This window comes from Agrilus planipennis, unplaced genomic scaffold, assembly GCF_000699045.2.
Source record: "Agrilus planipennis isolate EAB-ADULT unplaced genomic scaffold, Apla_2.0 scaffold374, whole genome shotgun sequence".
Lineage (NCBI taxonomy): Eukaryota > Metazoa > Arthropoda > Insecta > Coleoptera > Buprestidae > Agrilus > Agrilus planipennis.
Window position 1 is genome coordinate 25,894 of NW_020439184.1, and position 21,552 is coordinate 47,445.

At 35.4% G+C, this 21,552-nt stretch overlaps 1 protein-coding gene across 1 annotated transcript in view; it reads right to left on the bottom strand.

The window, feature by feature from the left end:
- LOC108743284 (transcriptional enhancer factor TEF-1-like) overlaps positions 1–21,552 on the bottom strand; it is a 40,923-nt gene that overhangs the window by 12,346 nt on the left and 7,025 nt on the right. The window contains exon 3 of the mRNA XM_025978052.1: positions 9,126–9,256. Within this exon, the coding sequence (XP_025833837.1) occupies positions 9,126–9,256 (131 nt within the window). The remainder of the gene's footprint in view (positions 1–9,125; positions 9,257–21,552) is intronic.

Sequence of the window (21,552 nt, forward strand, 5' to 3'; positions counted from 1 at the left end):
ACTTTCTCACCCGAACCACCACCCACCCATTCCCACGATTCCTGAAAGCAGGCTGAAGAGGGTCTTCCGCCCTACCTTCCGGCATAGTCCGGAGGGACTGCCCGCCCATCAGAATTACTGGCTGGTGGGAATGAAACACCCAAAAGTTTTTTTTTTACGCAATAGTTTCAGAACTGGAAAATATTTGCGATACGTAGAATGTTTCAGAATAATTCTGAAAACCAATAAATGAATTTCTGTTATTAAGCAATGCAACGTACACAAGTTTGATGGGGGTCAAAAATTGATTAATTTTGCATTGGCCCTAGTTTTATTAAAAAAGGATGATCAGAAAAATATAACGAAAAAAGAAAACCCTGTAAAAATGCCTCTCAAGTTTCAAAGCAGCGTGCTTACTTTGAAATGTTATCTACTTAACCTTAATGCCTCTCCAAAAATGTCTGGAATCTGGAAGTGCTAAATTTTGAAAAACGTAGTTTCATAGAGAACTCATTCCGAAAGTTACAGTATTTTCTACTTCTACAAAGGAAATCACTAGAATCTGTATGATTTACTGGTTTTTCATGGAAGTTGTTTTATTATTAAGGAGTTAAACATTTAGGGAAAAGTCAATCTCCCCCCCTCTTAGAACTGTTTCTCAATACGACCCTGATTAATAAATTGTCGCCATTAGTAGAACTACCAAGTAGGGTCTTACATAAGCTAAGAAACAATAAAAAAAGGCATTCAGATTGAATGAAAAATCAATCACGTATTGAGATATGTATATACAGTCTAGTATTGAGAAATTTTAAACAATTAAATTTATCAAAAGGAATTCTTGTTATTTTTATTGTTACAAGTGTGCAGGCATATTTTTGCATCTCATAACAATACAAAATCTGCTTCGAAATTGTGTTCGACGAATCAATTTAGATTTTGAAACGAATACTACAACAAATTAGGAACAAAATTATTGCATTCGTGGGTGTTAACGATGAAACGCTCATGAAAAATACACATCAGCGGCACTTGGCTAAGGCACAATCATAAATTAAAGGTCAACTTTCGTATTATTGACCAAGTTAAAAATACGACCGATTTTAATTATGAAGTGTCAAAAATAAACAGCTACCTACACACAGTCGTTGGGCGGTAAAGAAGTCAACTGAATAGGACAAAATTATTTTTTATTCGCAATCAAAATTGGTTATTACTTTTGTTATTAATGTTTTAATGTCATGTGAACTAGGAAAATAATCAAATTATGTATTTTTGGATGTCCTAAAACTGAACTTTAAATGAGTAGTAGATTCGAAAAAGGTTGTTAAAGGTGTATGTTTGGAGCGCGGCGCTGTACGGGTGCGAAACATGGATAGTGGGCGCGGCGGAGAAGAAAAGGTTACGGTAAATGTCTGGAAGATGGGTGGGGGTCCCGCGAAGGGGGATCGAAAGAGGAGATCTCCACCACCACTGTACCATAACAAGTTCGTGGCGGTCTCACCCCCATAAAAAGTTATGGAGTGGGGATAGGGGGATCGAAAGAGGGTGGTCACCTGAGTAAAACCCCACAAAAAAATTGCGGCGGTCTCACCCCCATAAAAATTTAGGGGGTTGAAGGTTGATTATTTTGACAATTTTCATACACTATAATTCAAATGAAATTCAATAAAAAAATATTTTCAANTTAGGGATAACCCACAATAACCATTTTTTATCCTTTACTTTTTACGAGAAATAATGGCTTATTTACGAAGCGATTTTAAGCAATACAGCATGAATCCTTATCCAATTAAGTACTTTTAAATACATTGTGCATTTAATATAGATCAATATGGCCCTTTACAGCATGTAATTTAAATGAATATTTTCGAAGATGTTACATACTTAAAATACAAGGACATAGCGGTTGCGGCGGTACCGGCCGGTTTGTATTATCTAAAGACAAAAAAGCTGTAATTGTTGTATATAAAGACATTGTATAGTATATTTACTATCAGCATTGCAACCGTGCGACGCTTAGTGCACAAATAATACCATTAGACCAATTCCTTAACCCCTATCCCGGTATGTTTATGTGTTTGAAGAAGTTTCACTTCAGTAGCGTGTTGTACATTTACACGTTGTATTTTTTTATGATAGTAATGTGTAGTTGCAGAAATTAAATCAATTTCGCATTGATGCTTAAACATAATTAAATATTAACCGGTATTGAAAGTAAAATTTCTTAAAGTCTTTGATTTCCTTCGTAATTGGGGTTCGATTCTTTGATGAACTCTTTACTTGTTTTCAATAACTATTTATATCCCGTTTGTTTTCACTTCTTCATCTTTTTGCAATTGGTTGAAGAATCAATTAGTAGGTAAGGTAATATCACTAAAAAATTTTAAATGACATCGTGAAAATGACTACGAACCGCATAATTTTATGTTAACAGACAATAATGTAAGAAGAAAAGCTTAGGAGACACAATGAGAGATACTCTTGAATGTCGTTTTCTTATTCACCGAAGCATGTAAAACAAATTTCTTGAAGCCAAGTTTTTACCAGCGTAACGGTTAAGCTTCGTGATTTAAAATAACCAAAAGCAATGCAAATGTTGATAAACGCATTATGTGTTTGACGTTAGAAAAAGAAATGGAGGCGCTTTTCTGATATCATTTAGAAAAAAGGAAAACAAAAAATACATGCGAGTCATAAATAAAAAATATAAATCAAAATACTCTTATATATTTTATTTTCAATTCGTCATGAGTTAAAATTGTTCGGATTTTGATCTTGGCCAGTAAAATCACACTTGCATTAATGAACCCTAATATCAACAGTCTATTTGTAATTAAACATATTTTATTTGTATGACTAAGACCAAGAAAGGGATTATGCAAACGAAACTTGATTAACCATTAACAAGACCAAGCTACCCGATTCTTCCTGATCGTGTCTTACAGACAAAATGGATATTTAACTGACCAAAAAGACTTAATTCAGAAAACGAAAGCTAAAAGAGAGATTATGTCTACGAAACTTGACCAAAACCTAGATCACGATTTAATTGTGCAAGATTGAAACATATAATCTGGGAACGAAGGCTAAGAACAAGACTATGTTAGCAAAAACTGACCAAAACAAGATCAGACCACACGATTGTTGCTTATTAGACCTTGCAAATAAGATCCAAACTTGTCTGTGCAAGACGACAAAGACACAACATACAAAACGAAAGCTAAGAACAAGAACATGAAACTTAACGACAAACAAGACCAAGCTACCCGATTCTTCCTGATCGTGTCTTACAGACAAAATGAATATTTAACTGATCAAAAAGACTTAATTTAGAAGACGAAAGCTAAAAGAAAGATTATGTTTACGAAACTTGACCAAAACGTAGATCATGATTTAACTATGTGTAACACTCAAAGATTTCAACTGGGAACGAAGGCTAAGAACAAGACCATGTTAGTGTTAGTAAAAATTGACCAAAACAAGATCAAGACAAGACTGTGCAAGACCATAATAATACGACATACAAAAGGAAGGCTAAGAACAAGAACATGCCCATATGAAACTTGATCAAAAACAAGACTAATATACACGATTGTTACTAATTAAATCGTGCACATAAAATCAAGTCTGGATTGTGCGAGACCAAAACGAATAATTCGGGAAGACCATGACTAACAGTTAGACCATATCTGCAAAACTTGACCAAAAATACGTAAGATCAAATTGCACAAAAGATCCAGAATTGTACGGTGAAATACTATAACGATATGTACTAATAAGATCAAGGGACTACGCCTTACGCAAGACCAAGTCCATCACGGCATTACTTTTGCTTATCATTATGTTCAATTTACTGTAAATATCAAATAGTCTATCCAGTTTAGAAGTCAGTCAACCTACACATCATCATGATTATAATTGGACTGTTATTATTAGTATTATCATCATTATTACACAGTGCGATAATAGTAGTCATCGCCGTTGGCGTTAGTACGTGTCGTCATTTTCTGCTTTTCTTACTTGACTTCCGCCTTCTATTGACCTTTCCAGTTAAAGATCACATAAGCTGCTATAAGTCGGCAATTGTTTTCCAACACTGTACGTCTCGTGTAGTTATATACAAAAGAGATAAAAGTGACGAAATAGTCAGCAAGCTTCTTTGATAATACCGTGATTGAAAATGTGCAAAAAGCTTTTACAATTTAAAATAAAAGTGATTTGAATATTGAAGTTAAAGCACATGGATCATCATCATTTCTATCAGCTAGTACAAGGGGTGTGTTCCGAAATATAACCCGGTATACTGGCCACTGCTGATGACGTCGTGAATCGACGCCATACTGTTGATTCGTTCCGAAATATACTGGCCAGTGCGTTGACGTCTAATGGACGCCATATTGAGAATAGTGTCTGTGGTCGTTTACAAAAATTTTTCTCCAAAAGTTATTAACGTTTATTATAATAAAAAATTGTCCAAACTCTGAAGCACACACGCCCGTTTGATATACTTTTACGACACACTTGTTTCACCAGTACAATATGGTGGCACACCAGTACAATATGGCGTCAATTCATGACGTCATCAGCACTGACCAGTATGCTGGGTTATATTTCGGAACACACCCAAGATTTAGTCCGGTTTGGTTAATATCTTTATAATTTTTCTCACGTACTTTAATCCAGTTTTATGGTTAACGCAAGAAGTAAAAGTATTTTAATAAATACTGAAAACGTTCCGCAAAGAGAAAGTTAACAGAGGATAATCTTAATAAGTCAGTATGCAATTTATTTCGTTTTGGGAAAACCTTAAGGACCAAAATTTAATTAATTTCAATTTGCTATTTCTGGAGTACTTATTCAAGAAAAAGTAAAATTCTTGTAATAGGTACTAATTTCTGAAATTTACAGGGCGGTTTTAATTTATTTGTTGTTGATTCTTTTACAAAAATTAAACAAAATTAAAACTGACACAACTGCTATTAATTAAATGCAGTAAAACATTAAAAACAAACAATGATGAACAAGGATCAGTGGAGAATGTGATGCATTGGTTGCAAAAAGTTATGAAGTGATCATAATCTCTTACTGATTATGACGGATTAATGAACTCATTTCTATCTACATATGTGTGTCTATAAAGAAAAGTCCCGACTCAATGCCTCATCAACATCCGAGCTAAATCCTTGGACCTAAATAGTTGAGATTTTGTACAGTAGTTTTCTTTTATGATAAAAACAAGGAATAAGAAAGGAAATTCAAAAGTAGAAACCCGGTGAGGCAGTAACAACATTGTTTTCAAGGTTCTGTACCTCAAAAGGGAAAAAGAAACCCTTATGGGATTCGCTGTCCGTCTGGTCATCTGTTATGACCTTTTGATGTGAAAAAATGAAAGTTCCAAGTTAAGGTAATCAAAAAGTACAATCGCTTATGCAATTTTGACATTCGCAAGGAAGTCTTTCCCGTTGACCTAGAAACATAAAATTAGTAAGAAGGAATGCCTTATAACCAAATTTTTTTGTAGCACTTACTTAATTTTCTACATTTACTTAAGTAGGTATAAATAATTTTTAAAGAAAACCTTGTAGGCATTTTCTGATTTTTTAAATATTGGAATTTTTCTAGACTAATAGTGGTGTTTGCATTAGATCACCAGCTGCGAAGATTGAGTACGATTCATATTTTTCTGTTTGAAATTATTGAGATATAGTTTTTCTACCTTTATGTTATACTTTCTTTAGTTCAGCAACAAATAATTCTTCTATATGCTTCTTTATTTGCCTTTGTCACCCGTTTTAATTGGAAAAAAGACAATGATGCCAAAATAGCGTGAAAGATCAAAGCTAAAATAGGGTTGCAAATAATTTTATTGACGTAAAATCAACATCAACCATTTTACATCAAAATATTTACAACCCCATTTTGTTTCTGATCTTCTACACATTTTTATAACAGAAAAAAAAGGAATCCANCATTTTGTTTCCGATCTTTTATACATTGTAATAATAGAAAGAAATGGAATTCAATGGTTTCTTTAGCTTTGGGTTCATCTAATAACTTTTTCTAATCGTTTCTTAGAATTTTGGATTATACGCATTTATTAGCACACCACGATATCTTGTAGTTTTCAGTTTTACACAGCTGGCGCATATCACTTCGATATTGTTTTGCGGGCTGTTTTGCCGTAAATCATAGAACTTCGTAGTTTCTTGCCAAAGGTACGATAAGTGGTGATTTGGTAGGTGCTAATATCAATTGGGAACTTCAACTTACATGAACCATGACATTAAACCCGGAAAACTACATCGATCCAATATTTTAGATTATCCATTTCTAAGGAGTTTAGAATTTTACGGGCTCTCTTCAGTTAAAGAATTAAAGGGCATGCACAGAATGTCTCGTTGTCCCCTTTTTAAACTTCTAATACCTTCAATGGTCAATGTGAGCAACTTTCATTAATGATTTTATATAATGTTTGATCGGTGATACGCCAAAAATGTATTTTGCATTTTACAAATAGAAAATACGTAGCGGATGAACAACCTACAAGTTTGTGCGCAAGTCTGACTCGAACTTGACCGGTTTTTAACTATTAAAGTTGCTTAATAAAACAAGTAATATAACGGACAGTTGGATTGTATCATTGTACGATATTCCCGATTTCTCAGAATTACCGAAAAAATAAACACCTGGGCACCTGAGTACAATTGGATTGGCCACCCGCGATTTGATATTAATAACTGTGACAGTATTTGATACTATATTCGGGCATGTGTTTTATATGTCATCGGTTACAATAATAGAATACCATAAAATAATACAGGAGCACTTTTGACCCGTGATTGTCGTTATCAACGGTAATAAATTGTCTTCTGGCACACTTCTAGAATCACTGGCATTTAATATCTTATTTACGAACTCTCAACGCTTGTGCAGTCGTGAGACGACATGAGATAAAATAAGACAGATATGTACACAGTACACCAGTTTAATACATAATGAAAACAACATTGAACTCTTAAAGCAATTGTTATTAATTTAGTTTCAGTAAAATTTGAGGGGCCCAAAATTGAAGAGACAGAATTTATATTCAATGCGTAAAAGTTGATGGATCTGAAGCACATGCTGTTGCTGATTTTAATATTGAACCAGCAGTTCAATTATTTACTTAGAACATCATCATCATCATCATCATAAGGTCGTCAGTCGGACGCATCTGTCCTCTTTCCCATTCTGAGCTAATCTTCGCATTTCCCTAAAACTGGAATAAACCACATCCTTAACTATTTGAGAACATTAAACTAATCTAGGTCTACCTCTACCCTTCCTAACTTCCGTTTCTGCATCTAACATGTCTCTGACTACTAACCTACCGCGCCTATTGCTTATTGACTTCCATAGAGTCCTCAATTTTCCTATCCTTTCTAATATCTTTTCATTTCTAACCTTCTTTATCCACAGTATCCTCATCATTCGTCTGTAATATCACATTTCAAACCTTTCAAACGACTCGACCCTGCGCTATCCTCTGCTCTATATCCCTACTACTCCTAAAATCGGCCAGTTCTTCTAATTTTTCGTTTCCTATATATATANATTCAATTATTTACTTAGAACATCATCATCATCATCATCATAAGGTCGTCAGTCGGACGCATCTGTCCTCTCTCCCATCCTGAGCTAATCTTCGCATTTCCCTAAAACTGGAACAACCCACATCCTTAACTATTTGCGAACAGTAATCTAATATAGGTCTACCTCTACCCCTCCTAACTTCCGTTTCTGCATCTAACATGTCTCTGACTACTAATCTATTGTGCCTATTGCTTATTGACTTCCATAGAGTCCTCAGCTTTCCTATCCTTTCCAATATCTCTTCAATTCTAACCTTCTATATCCACAGTATCCTCATCATTCGTCTGTAATACCACATTTCAAACCTTTCAAACGACTCGACCCTGCGCTATCCTCTGTTCTATANTACATGCCTAGAAATGTATAAAAATTGGCATATTTATTAACTTTGAACCTCCATAACTTTTTATGGGGGCGAGACCGCCACGAACTTTTCATGGTACAGTGGTGGGGGAGACCGCCTCTTTCGATCCCCCCACCCCCTTCGGGGGGCCATCATCTAGACCTCTACCGAAGTATTAGAAATAATAAAAGAGAGGACTCTATGGAAGTCAATAAGAAATAGGCGAGATAGGTTGGTAGGACAACTTTTCAGGCATGAAGGTCTAATCAGGGACGTATTAGAGGCAGAAACAGGAGTTAAGAGGGGTGGAGGAAGGCCTAGATTAGAATATGTTCGCAAATAGTTAAGGATGTAAGTTGTTCTAGTTTTAGGGAAATGCGAAGATTACTTTAATGAGTCTTAGGACGGACGACCTCATGACAATGAAATACAGGGTGGTTTAATAGAAATGCACCATTCGTTCATCTGAAATGTGGTTATTTTTGAATTNAATACCAATCTTTTACCCCTGTATATCTATCCCTACAGTTGTACTGTCTTTAATGATGTTGATCGCGTCTTCGATGTGCAGATTAAAAAGTAGCGGTGACAGTGTACTTTTTTTTCTTCTCTATGTTGCAGCCCCAGCTCAAAATTGTTAAATGATTTCGTGCCCAGTAGAAGAACTGATGTTGTTCTGATTCGGGTCTAAAGGCTCTCGTCCTTCCATCTCTGATACTGGAAATGGAAGGATTTCTGAAGAAGATCACCCCTTGTACCAGCGAAACGTTAGGAAGCAATTCCAACACACGACGGCCTTTAGACCCGAATTGGAACAGCATGTTTTTCTGTCTATCTATGTGTTTGTTTGTCCGGGATTAATACAGAAATTCAATTTCATGGGACTATCCATAAACTACGTACACGAACTGAAGTGGGGGGGGGGTTCAGTCTGGCGTTACGGTCCTTGTTATGTGGGAGGACATAGAGGTTAAGGTATGTATGCGTTACGCAATAATTATTAAAGAAAATAGTCAACCTTTTGTACTAAATAATAATATTGTTATTATTGGATCGCAAAAATGCTTTAAAAAAGACATTAAATGTACATCTACTTTTGGATAGAATTTCTACGAATTATTAGGTCTACCTTCGTTTAAAATGTTCAATAATTATAAGAAACACTTACCACTTTTAATTTTGCCTGGATTTCGCGCAATTTTCGCCTTGCGAGTACCTGAATGTGTGAACTAACTTGTTTTCGTGTGCGCGTTTTCCCAGTTCGAAGTTTGATGTAGCGGGCGATAAGTTCATTCCTTCCTGTAACAAAAGAAAAACGAAATAGTTGCAGTCTTCAACATTATTTAGATCCTTCTTAGAATTTACGCAGCCAATTAGCAAATATAGAAATCTCATTCATAGAATTCTTTGCATCTTTTTTTATTCCATCCCAGTTTCAAATTTCGCAATTTTTTGATTGTAAAGTTAGTTGGAAGATGCAGTTGTTCAAAATAGATACAATACAATTAGAAATGAAAAAAAAAAAAATTGGGTTAATTACAACTATTCATAACTCGATATTCAAGTAGCTTAGTGGCCAGAACACTGGTGCATAAACCAGACACCCGGGTTCGATTCCCGGTGAGGGTGTGACAGCAGTAACAAATTTTTTCTCATTATCTTGATGTAATGTTATTTAACATCCATAAATTCACTTTTTGAAGTGAAACTTCTTTACGCACGGTAGGGTAAGTTCGTTTCATGCGAGTTGCTATTTCCCCCGCAGTCTGTCCCTATGTGTGCTTAGATCTTTAAATCTGCGCAACGGATTTTAATGCGTTTTTTTTTAATAGATAGAGTAATTCAAAAGGATGGTTTATATGTATACTACATGCATAATATAGTAGAGAAACACTGATAATTTTAGAGGTTTGTAATGTGATGTCGTAAATAAACACATTTTTTTGCGCTTACATTGCAAACGCTGGCTGAACCCTACGAGATAGATCAAAATAATATACTGCAGTATTGTACACCTTAAAAAGGTCTACAAAAAAGTCCGNGCTGCTCGAAATCATAGCTTACATAGACATATGTTATCTAGACACAATTTAGCATACCTATAATTACTGTTTGCAAATAACACATGTATGTAAAAGAAACAGAAATATAATTTTTATAAAAAATAATGCAAAATTATATTATATGTTCCCGCATGTATTATTACTTTGATTGCCTGTATAATTTAGAGTGATTGAGGAATTTATCGGTCAGCGTATCGTTGGCTAGCGTTGACTATTGGTAACGCCAACGTTTGGTTCGGACGCGTTTGCAAAAGGGAAGCCAGCGTTCGCACTTCGGATACGAATGATTCGTATTGAGTTGGTGCAAGTTTCGGTTAGCCTAACATGAAGAGGGAACATTATAAGGACACGCATTTAAATATTAAACGTGCATCATTTTTGATAGTCTATTGTTTTATATTATAGGGAAACAAAAATCTTAAAACTTACTGTAATAGACTCCAGTAAATGTAACTTACGATTAACAGTAGATGTACCTTCCTCTTAACGATGACGAGATCGATGTACTGCTATAGATTTATTAACATGGTCCTATTTTCAGTTTTACCCCAATTTTTACCGAAAAAATTCAGATGTGATAAATGCCCGAAAGCATATTTGGTAAAATCAACTCTAACGAGACATAAAAAATACGAGTGTGGCAAAAAGCCTTGCTTCGGATGTCCGGAATGCTCGTATAGGGGATTTCAGAAGACGCATGTCATTAATCATCTGATGTCAACTCACTGTTTACCAAGAACTGTTGCGAGAGACGTTTGCGTTCTTTATGACGATAGTTAAATACTGAAAAAAGGAAAAGAATTTGGCGAATTATATCAAATCTGTTGAAGGATATTTTTATAAATTGTAACAATAATACCTAATTAGGCAATGTTGTTGATATAATTTAAGTGTTTATAAAACCGTCCAAATCACTCAATAGTGCCTAATATAAAATTTTCTACGAATTGTTGTACTTGAAAATGAAAGGTGAATGTCTAGATGATGGCCCCCTTTCGTGGGTGGGGGTGGGTGGGATCGAAAGAGGAGGTCTCCCCCACCACTGTACCATAAAAAGTTCGTGGCGGTCTCACCCCCATAAAAAGTTATGGGGGTTATATGGGGGTGGTGGTAGGGGAATCGAAAGAGGGTAGGGGGGATCGAAAGAGGGTGGTCACCTGGGGGTTGAAAGTTGATTATTTTGACAATTTTCATACACTATAATTCAAATACAATTTAATAAAAACATTATTTTCAAGCGGGTGGAGGTAGGGGATCGAAAGAGGGTGGCCACTTGAACAAAACCCGATAACCTAACCTAACCTAACCTACCCTATTGATAAAGATATTTAAATAATGTTTTATATAAATTTCTCAATATTTTTATGTATTTTTCATTAGTTGAACCTTTGAATATTGTTTAAGAATGACTATATAAATATTTACATGCCTAGAAATGTATAAAAATTGGCATATTTATTAACTTTGAACCTCCATAACTTTTTATGGGGGCGAGACCGCCACGAACTTTTCATGGTACAGTGGTGGGGGAGACCGCCTCTTTCGATCCCCCCACCCCCTTCGGGGGGCCATCATCTAGACCTCTACCGAAGTATTAGAAATAATAAAAGAGAGGACTCTATGGAAGTCAATAAGAAATAGGCGAGATAGGTTGGTAGGACAACTTTTCAGGCATGAAGGTCTAATCAGGGACGTATTAGAGGCAGAAACAGGAGTTAAGAGGGGTGGAGGAAGGCCTAGATTAGAATATGTTCGCAAATAGTTAAGGATGTAAGTTGTTCTAGTTTTAGGGAAATGCGAAGATTACTTTAATGAGTCTTAGGACGGACGACCTCATGACAATGAAATACAGGGTGGTTTAATAGAAATGCACCATTCGTTCATCTGAAATGTGGTTATTTTTGAATTACCAATTATAAAACATGTTCTACAATTAGAAGCGCGTATATAAAGACTGAGATATAATTAATTTAATGTTACATATGTCAGAGTAGGGTAGAAGGTTTCTACTTCGCAATTAGCAACGACATAAATACATTTATATACTTAAGTACCCGGTAAGTACATGATATGTATATGCTCATACATAACTAGACATACAGTACGGTTAGATAGTGGTAAATATTATGGAAAAGAATGTAAACATGGGTTCGGGCATATCGTTATTGTATTATAACGCCCTATAACACGTGTTAAATGTTATATATTAATATAAAACATATTCAACTCTTTTGTAAAATGCCTGCTTCCGTGTATATAAAGCATAATTAATAATGTATGAAGCTAGCTTACTGTTTATTACAATTTGTGTGCAATTATTTTAATGGGTAATTGATAACGAAAAACATAATTAAGTAACTATCTAGTAGACAATTAATTCTATTAAACACAATTAAAATCGAAAACGAGGGCGTACTGGAAAGAATAAGACAACAAAAAGAAGAAATAGAATGATAGGGAACAATCTAACATATGAACGACTAGGTTAAAGTCATATTAGAAGCACAAACAGAAGTAAAGAGTGATTTGAATCTGCTAATTGTAAGATAGCTCTGGAACGTGATTCCAGTCCGCGGTTGAAAAATGAATCAGAGTTTCCCTTTTAATCCGGCATGGTGGGGGTTTCGAAAAAAGCAGGGTAATCAATTTCGATGTATTTTACAACGGAGAAACCGAATATGGTCCAAGAACTGGCCTAACTACACAGTGTGTCCCAAAAATAACCGAACTTTATATTTAAATCATACAACATGCAGTGCCATCTATTGCAAATTTGCAGCATTAAAAAGATACATTCATCCTCTTTCAAACGCAGCAAAATTCATTTAAATCAGATGACAGATGTCAAAGTTACAGCCATTTCAATAAAAGAAAAAGTGTACTAATGTTACAAAACAAAAATGGAACAAGGAGAAAATATAAAATTTTGTCTTAAACTTGAAAAGAAATTCGCTGAGACATACGAAATGATGAAAAAAGTTTATGGTGATGATTGTATGAGTCGTACTCAAGTTTATACGTGGTTTACACGATTTAAAAATGGTCGTGAGGATTTAAATGACGACCTAAGGCCAGGTCGTCCAGAAGCTAGTAATCGTGCTGAATTATTGGAAAAAGTCCGTGAAATCATTGGTATCGATGCAAATTTTACTACGAGAATGTTGGCTGAGGAATTAAATACGAGTAAAAACACTATTTTGAGAATTTTAACTGAAGATTTGGGTAAAAGAAAGGTCTGTGCGCGTTTTGTTCCACATGAATTAAATGAGGACCAAAAAATCGCTCGTGTGGAGCATTGCAAAGACATTGTTAAAACTGCTGAAAACGATCCAGACTTTCTTGATTCGATCATAACTGGTGATGAGTGACCCTGAAACTAAGCGTCAATCTGCTGAATGGAAGTCCAAAGGCGAGCTAAAACCAAAAAAATTGCGTTTTCAGAAGTCTCGATTCAAGACAATGTTGATTACTTTTTATGATTCGAAGGGTATTGTCCACAAGGAATTTGTTCCAGAAGGTCGAACTGTTAATGGAGAATACTATTTGGGCGTTTTACATCGTTTGTGGAAAAGAATTGGTCGTGTTAGACCTGAATATCCAGCAGGAAAACAGCTGTTTTTACTACACGATAATGCACCACCTCACAAGACCAAAAGAGTTAACGAATTTTTGATGAAAAAACGGATTTCTCTCATCAACCACCCTCCGTATTCGCCTGATTTATCACCATGTGACTATTTCCTATTTCCAAAATTGAAAACCAAGATGAAAGGAGCATTTTATGATGATATCCCAGCCATTCAAGCAGCTGTAACCGAGGTGCTGAAGAACATTCCTATAAATGACATAAAAAAATCTATGCATGCGCTGGTTGATCGTTCCAAACGTTGTATTGAGTCTAATGGAACCTATTTTGAATAAATAATAACTTTCAAAGATAACATAATGTGTATTTTATGCTATATCCAAAAAGTTCGGTTATTTTTGGGACACACTGTGTATNAACACCTACTTAAGGTACATCGACTTAAATTGATAACACTTGACTGTTAATATGCTCACGTTTAAGCCACGCTTTCTCCATATTTGCTTGTGTACCTACAAATTTAACTACATTATACCTTTTAACAGAAAAAAATAAAAACAGAACATTTTGGCGTATTTTCTTTCCGTCGACTACCTTCATTAAACATTAGACTGGATAGAATATAAACTTTTTCCAAAATTATATTAGTTATTATTAATAGAAAACTTCTAACGTCGACGAGACGACCTAGCACACACTAGTGACAATAAAATTGTACCAAAGATTTCTTGTCTACGCGCATACAGGGGTTGTCCGGAAAGTAATAGGACTGAGTCGATTAAAAAAAAATATTGAGCCAATCGTTACAATCCTTTAAAAACTTTCAAAATAGGCTCCTTCTGCGTCGATGCAGCGCTGCCAGCGCGATTCCCAAGTATTGAAGGCGTCACGGAAGGCATTCTCCGGAATAGCCTTAAGAGCCGCAGTGCATGCTGCTTGGATCCCCTCTGTTGTCTCAAAATGCTTGCCTTTCATCGGCCTTTTCAGGCGAGTAAAATATAGTACAATAGTATTTGCAAAACTGAGTAGAAAACATATTGGGGAATACTGCGATTAATGTATTTTCAAAAATTTTGAACAACTGATGCTCGAACATTCTTTGACATATTTTTTTTTTGGATTAAGCAAGCAACATTTCCAATTATAGTACTTTACTAAGCTAATTTTAAACCTCATCAAATACGTTTTAATAAAAATGTACGTTAAATTTAACACGTTAATTAAAAGAATATTATACGATTATTGTAAACAAATTTCTATTTCAATGCACCTGTAACAATTCATTTCTACTGATAATTTAGTATCGGTATTGTGTTGTTCTGTTTAATTGTTCGTTCTAAACGAATCGTTTGTCCAATAACAGTTATAATTAATGTTCGTGTAAAAATGCAAATTTATTTCAAAAACAGTAATTTACATAAACCAACAATTAAAAAAAAAATGAAAAATATAAATATATATCATTTACTTCCAAGAACATTTCGATACAAAATACTCATGGTCGTCTACATAAGTAATCGTTTGAAAATTTGCCAAGGTAGTTTTTATTTTTAACGGGCAACATGCTTATATTTTTGTATAACTGACCCAAATGGAGCAGGCAAAAATTGCATACGCTAATATATACTTATTTCACACTCTCACATTACTGATTTATTTCTGTTAAAACAACTGCAATTCTCAACGTTTTTGCTATTTCTAAAAACCTTGCAACATTCTTATAAATAACCGAATTATTCAAAATCAAAGAAAGTAGAAACAAAAATACTAGTCTGTAACTTGGAAGACTCAAACTAAACAATTTTTACACCCAGCAGAACAATTAAGTTCTTGGTCAACACTGATGTTGTTCACCACGTTATTTCACTATTTATGACAATTTTTTGATCTAATTTGTATCCATTGTAATACAGTTAAAAATTTATCTTTGTTCTTGTTAATCATTTTTTTCTATCCGGTTGGGCAGCAATAAAACTATATATTTATTGGTAGTTCAGAAAATAAATTACTACTTGCATTTTTATTCAGTTTTATGCCTTTTTTGGGTCGACTTTTAGTTGTAATACTTGGAATTTTGCCAAAGCACCACTGAAGATATTGCCAGCAAAGGACAACTAACAAACGGAAAAAAAGAGTAAGGTTTCAAAAACCCAATCTGTAGCTGTCATGATATGTTCATACCATCTCAATTAAACTTGTTTTAATCTTTGGAATATTGGACCCACTTCCGAAAATTTTTCTTATTTACTGAGACTCTTGCTTAATGTTTATGATCACAGAACAGACTAGTCAGTGAAGGCACTTGACTGATAGAATGGTTCAATTATTTCCAAGATCTTCAGTTTTGCAGTTTCTGTGAGGGTTTCGTACATTTTTTTTAGAGTTGTCTTTATAAAAAAGAAGTCACTTCTATCCACCTAGAGATAGCTTCAAATAAAATGGTAGCGGTACTGACAGATCAGTACTGTATGAAAATAAATAAAAGTAAAACTAAAATACTGATATGCAAGGGAAGAAAAAGTAGGGAAAGAGCGAATATAAAGATAGGAGACGAAAAATTAGAAGAAGTGGCTGATTTTAGATACCTAGGAAGTCAGATAAGTGAGGATGGAAGGAGTAGTAGGGATATAAAGCAGAGGATAGCGCAGGGTCGTGTCGCCTTTAATAAAAAGAACTCACTTCTATGCTCGCGAACGGTTAATTTAGAAATTCGAAAAAGGTTGTTAAAGGTGTATGTTTGGAGCACGGCGTTGTACGGGTGCGAAACATGGACAGTGGGAGCGGCGGAAAAGAAAAGGTTAGAAGCGTTCGAAATGTGGTGTTATAGGCGGATGATGAGGATATCGTGGGTAGAAAAGGTTAGAAATGAAGAGGTATTGGAAAGAATAGGAGAACAGAGGACTCTATGGAAGTCAATAAAAAATAGGCGAGATAGGTTGGTAGGACACCTTCTCAGGCATGAAGGTCTAGTCAGAGACATATTAGAGGCAGAAACAGGAGTTAGGAGGGGTAGAGGTAGACCTAGATTAGATTACTGTTCGCAAATAGTTAAGGATGTGGGCTGTTCTAGTTTTAGGGAAATGCGAAGTTTAGCTCAGGATAGGAAAGAGCGGAGGTACGTGTCCAACCAGTCTTAGGACTGATGACCTTATGATGATGATGATGATGATGATGGGACACCGTCTCAGGTACGGTCTAGTCAGAGACATGTTAGAAGTAGAACTAGGAGTAGAGGTAAACCTAGATTAGATTACTGTTCACAAATAGTTAAGGATGTGGATTGTTCTAGTTTTAGGGAAATGCGAAGATTAGTTCACGAATGCAAAGAGTGGAGGTGCGTGTCCAACCAGTCTTAGGACTGACGACCTTATAATGATGACAATACCGTGGATATATAAAGTTAGAAATGAAAAGCTATTTGAAAGAACAAGAGAACAAATAGTTAAGGATGTGTGATGTTCTAGTTTTAGGGAAATTTCACGAAAGGAAAGAGTGGAGGTGCGTGTCCAACGTGTCGTCGTGTCTAAGGACTGACGACCTTATAATGATGAGGCAATAAAACCAACAAAAGAAATTTTCGATCAGCTTGAAAAAAACAGTGCAAACGCAATCCTCTGCGTTGTATTGTATGATGATAATTAATGGGCCGATAAACAATTCAAATATTATTAAAATATGTGCACGTTGACCTAATCGACAGTGAGAGTGAACGGTCCACGCCTACAAGTTCAGCATCCTTGTTATAAATTAATAAATAATGATGCGTTCGCCCGTTGGTTTCTCTCCGCGAGAATGGCACCGATGAATGCAGCAAGCGGATTATGTTACGCAATCGAGAACTAACCCCATTTATGCAAATACTACTTCGCCCTACTAGTGCCATCAGCTTTCTTATGTGGCCCACGATCTGTATTCATGCACTACAACGGCATGAATTATGAAAAGTCTTCGCCACGCTTAGCTGTCCCACCTTCCTTTGTCTACGCCAACTACAAGACATTATACGAATTATTCGTTCGGAACTGTTTTCTTCTAAACGGTGACGACCAACGATCCCAACCAGTGGCGTCACGGAGCAAAAACATCCACACAAAAATTAAAATAACGTCACTCTTCTTATAATTTCACGAATATCATAATCTTGTAAGAGATACTTTTCCCAAATAGGATAATCATCCAATACAGCGTTTCCGATATAGAGCGCCTTACATTAACTGCAAATCGCAAAATCTATTTGAAATTGATCGAGATTTGTAAAAACCACTAATAACTCCTTAGTGAGGAACTAATAAACAAGCCAATTATTAAAAAAAGTATCAGAGATCCACCAATATTGAAGAATTTGATTCACATTTACACTTTATACGAAATTAAAATTACCTATTCAATTTTTAGTAAAGAACAGAGTTACATATTTGACTTTGATGGTCATGGTCCGGGAATTGGTTCTCCTCCTTTAGTAAGTCCCTTATCCTTTCCCTAAACGTTTCAGTAATCATCAAATCCAAATGGAGATTAAAGAATATTTTATTGCGAAAAAATTTCTTTCAACTCATTCCATGCTAATTCAAAGCTTTGAGGAACTCCTTCTTAATGTTACAAGTTCCACTAAATATACAATTTTGAATTTCATTGTTTGTAATATCCGTGAAAAACGTGTCCCATAACATGATAAATAGTTATTCAAATTGCGCAATCAAACAAATTACGTTTGACAAATTACAAAAGCAGTTTTGTACAAAACAACAATAAATTACTAGATAAAAACAATAAATAAAGATACGATTTCCTTTTCAAAATGTTTCAAATTGCGATGTAGACTCACTTGATAAATTACTAAATATACATATATATATATGCCTTTTTTCCTGCATTATGGAAAAAGCTACAATTATAGGGTTACGTTTCTCATGAGTTTGTATATTTTTATTCCTTTCCACCACTTCTACACTTGGATGCGATGCACTCATTCTTAGTAAGGATGGCGTGGTATAGACGACGCCACAAAATAACCAACATGGCGGACATCCGCCATAACGGGGGACTTCGAATAATTGTTTCTAAAGATATTCCAATTGAAAAGATTGAAAATCGATTTTAAAAATAATTACTGCGTTTTATTGTTAACTTATTTTAAAGTAATATCAAATTAAACAGTACTAGTAAACAATCGAATTACTGATTGAAGAGACTGACAGAAATGGCTAAAAAGAAGAGGATCTGCAACACCGTGTTTACTATATAAAACCACTTCATATGAGATGTAACAGCATCCACCACTGTAACAAGTAATAAATTACAACACGCAAACATAAGACATGTTGGTTCCGTAAATACAATAACAATACATTACCTCAAACATGAGCAGACTATGAGATAGTAACTAACCCAACTGCAACACAGTTGATTGTACCATGTTATAACACTGTACATACGCTTAGCGGGTGTATGCGATATTGTGCACGTTTGTTGGTTTATTTACCAAGTTGTTGTTACGAATAATTAGTACAAGGTGTGATCCAAAGGTACAAAACAATAGGGAACCCCTTCGGGATAGCCACGGGGAATTTATCATGAAAAAATTTTGACTGTAGCTAGCTAAATCATATTCGATGTATAAAATACATATCTATAGAGTTTCGGCCGTGTTTTGTGCGCTCGGCATAAGTAAAAAAGGGAGTATCCATTGAGCAACATATTGCAATCATTAAGTAGGTATTAGGTTCATCCAGATGAAAGAAGCTTATTAGTGATGAGCAAAATTGGTCTTGCAGTCTTGGCCCTGGTCTTGCGAAAATGCACGACCGAGACCAAGACTGTCTATACTAGCAAGACCAACACCAAGACCGAACGAACAAGACCAAGACTAAAACCAAGAATGAGACTACATCAGCAAGACCAAAACCGAGACTACCTTAACAAGATCAAAACAAGAGCAAGAGTAAGACCAATACCAAACAAGTAAGACTAAGACCAAGGCCAAGACTGGGACAGTCCTCATCACTAAAGTTTATCCTGGAAAGATGTACAATTATTCAAACTGCTCAGATGCGTGTTCTACAATCTACATCATTTGAGGCATTTGATAAAAATTATCAAACATTAATGAGAAATTAATTTAAGTTCTTCCCACTACAGCTAACTTCAAGTTAAGATAAACTCAAATCGAAATAACGTTTTAAAAGCTCGCCTTAAGATGTTTTCACAAACACCCTACAGTCCCAATGTGACCTCCATGTGCTCTTTTATTGGTTACGCTAAAACCACACACGAAAGGGACTGACTCTTTGTGAGTATTGTAAAACATCCTAAAATCTGTAACGACGGATTTAAGCAGCCTTACAGAAGATTATTTTCAGAATTGTTTACCTCATAACGCTCGTCAAAATCGTTAGAGTTGGTGAGAACATTATTTCCCAAGGACAACATAAGCTTGAGGATAAAAATATAAATGGTTAGAAATGAGGAGGTATTTGAGGTCAGTAAGCAAAATAAGAGATGGTGTGGTAGAGATCACCTTCTGAAACACGAAGGACGAGTTAGAGACATATTAGAATAGAAACAGGAGTCAAGACGACACACCTACACTATAGTTGAGACGTTCAAAATTGTCACAATCCGCAGTAAAACTATCGCATTTACTTTCTTCTTTAAACTAATTAACTAGACTAGAGCCATTGCTGACAGAACGCCTACGTTTACTCATGACGGACGTTATAGGGAAAATCGTAAACATAGAAAAGAGATGCCAGGTAAGAATTGCAGCGGACACTAATAAAGAAAAAGGAATAACATTATACCTACCAATTGTAGACAAACAGAATTTGAACATGTTGCCAGTAAGGTACTTTAAAGAAAGTTCAACATTCTTAGGAACTTAGGAAAGCAAATACGCTTGTTTAAAAACATAATTTGCAGATAGAAAGCCGACCCTGATCTTTTGAGAACATAAGCAACCTTTAACCGTTGCACCGCTTACTGCCATTCGGTTATCTCTTTTCATTGTCTGTACTACTCATGAAGCATTTCCTAACTGACTAAATGACTACAGTTCCAAGTAGAAGAAGATACATCCATTCTCACAGATAATTTATTGCGGCTTGCAAATATGAAAGCTACGTTCTAGGTTTCGGAGAAATGCGAAAATTAGCACATGATAAGGAAGAAGGTGCGTGTCCAACCAACCTTCCGAATGAGAAGCTTGTGATAATGGATTTATAGACAGCAAGGGGAATCTCTGGAGTTACAGCTGCGTAAATTGTAAATTTTAGAAACGTTCGCTACCTTCCTTTTGCTTCCATTATACAGAACGTAGTACGTTGTAAACGTGTTAAATTGCATGCAATTTTTGCTTATACATTTGTTTACCCTTATTATTTTTGGGGCATACCTCGTATTAAGTTCCAATATGGGATAGTGGAGTGTAGATAGATAGATACAGTGAAACCAGCGAGTGTATGTATACCTAGAGCTCATTCACTTTCACCGCAGAGTCGCGCACGCGGTAGCGGTAGATAAGCGGGCGTTCCGGGCTCGAAGCTCAATCAGCGCGTTGCATAAACATAAAACGAATTCTATTACGTTTGAAAAGCAACGATGTGGATAACGTGATTATGTCGACTAAGCGCGCCCAAAAGGCACTACTGACGAGCGCAAACATGAAAGAGCGCAACACGGCTCCGAATGTGTCTGAAGCTCGTAGGTGGAGATATGCATACATGCACATGTACATNGCCGTACAGTTCAAAAGAAACTAAAGCGCCTAAAACAATGAAACGAATGTTTAATGAAAATTATATTTTAATACTTATGTATATGATGTAATGGTTTAATAAAAATTAAGTCTTAAGGCTCTTGTATTGGCTAATGTTTTACATCGTTAACTATTTTGACGAATGTAATTAGAAACTGACAAGGATATAAAAAATTATTGCAGAAATATGTAA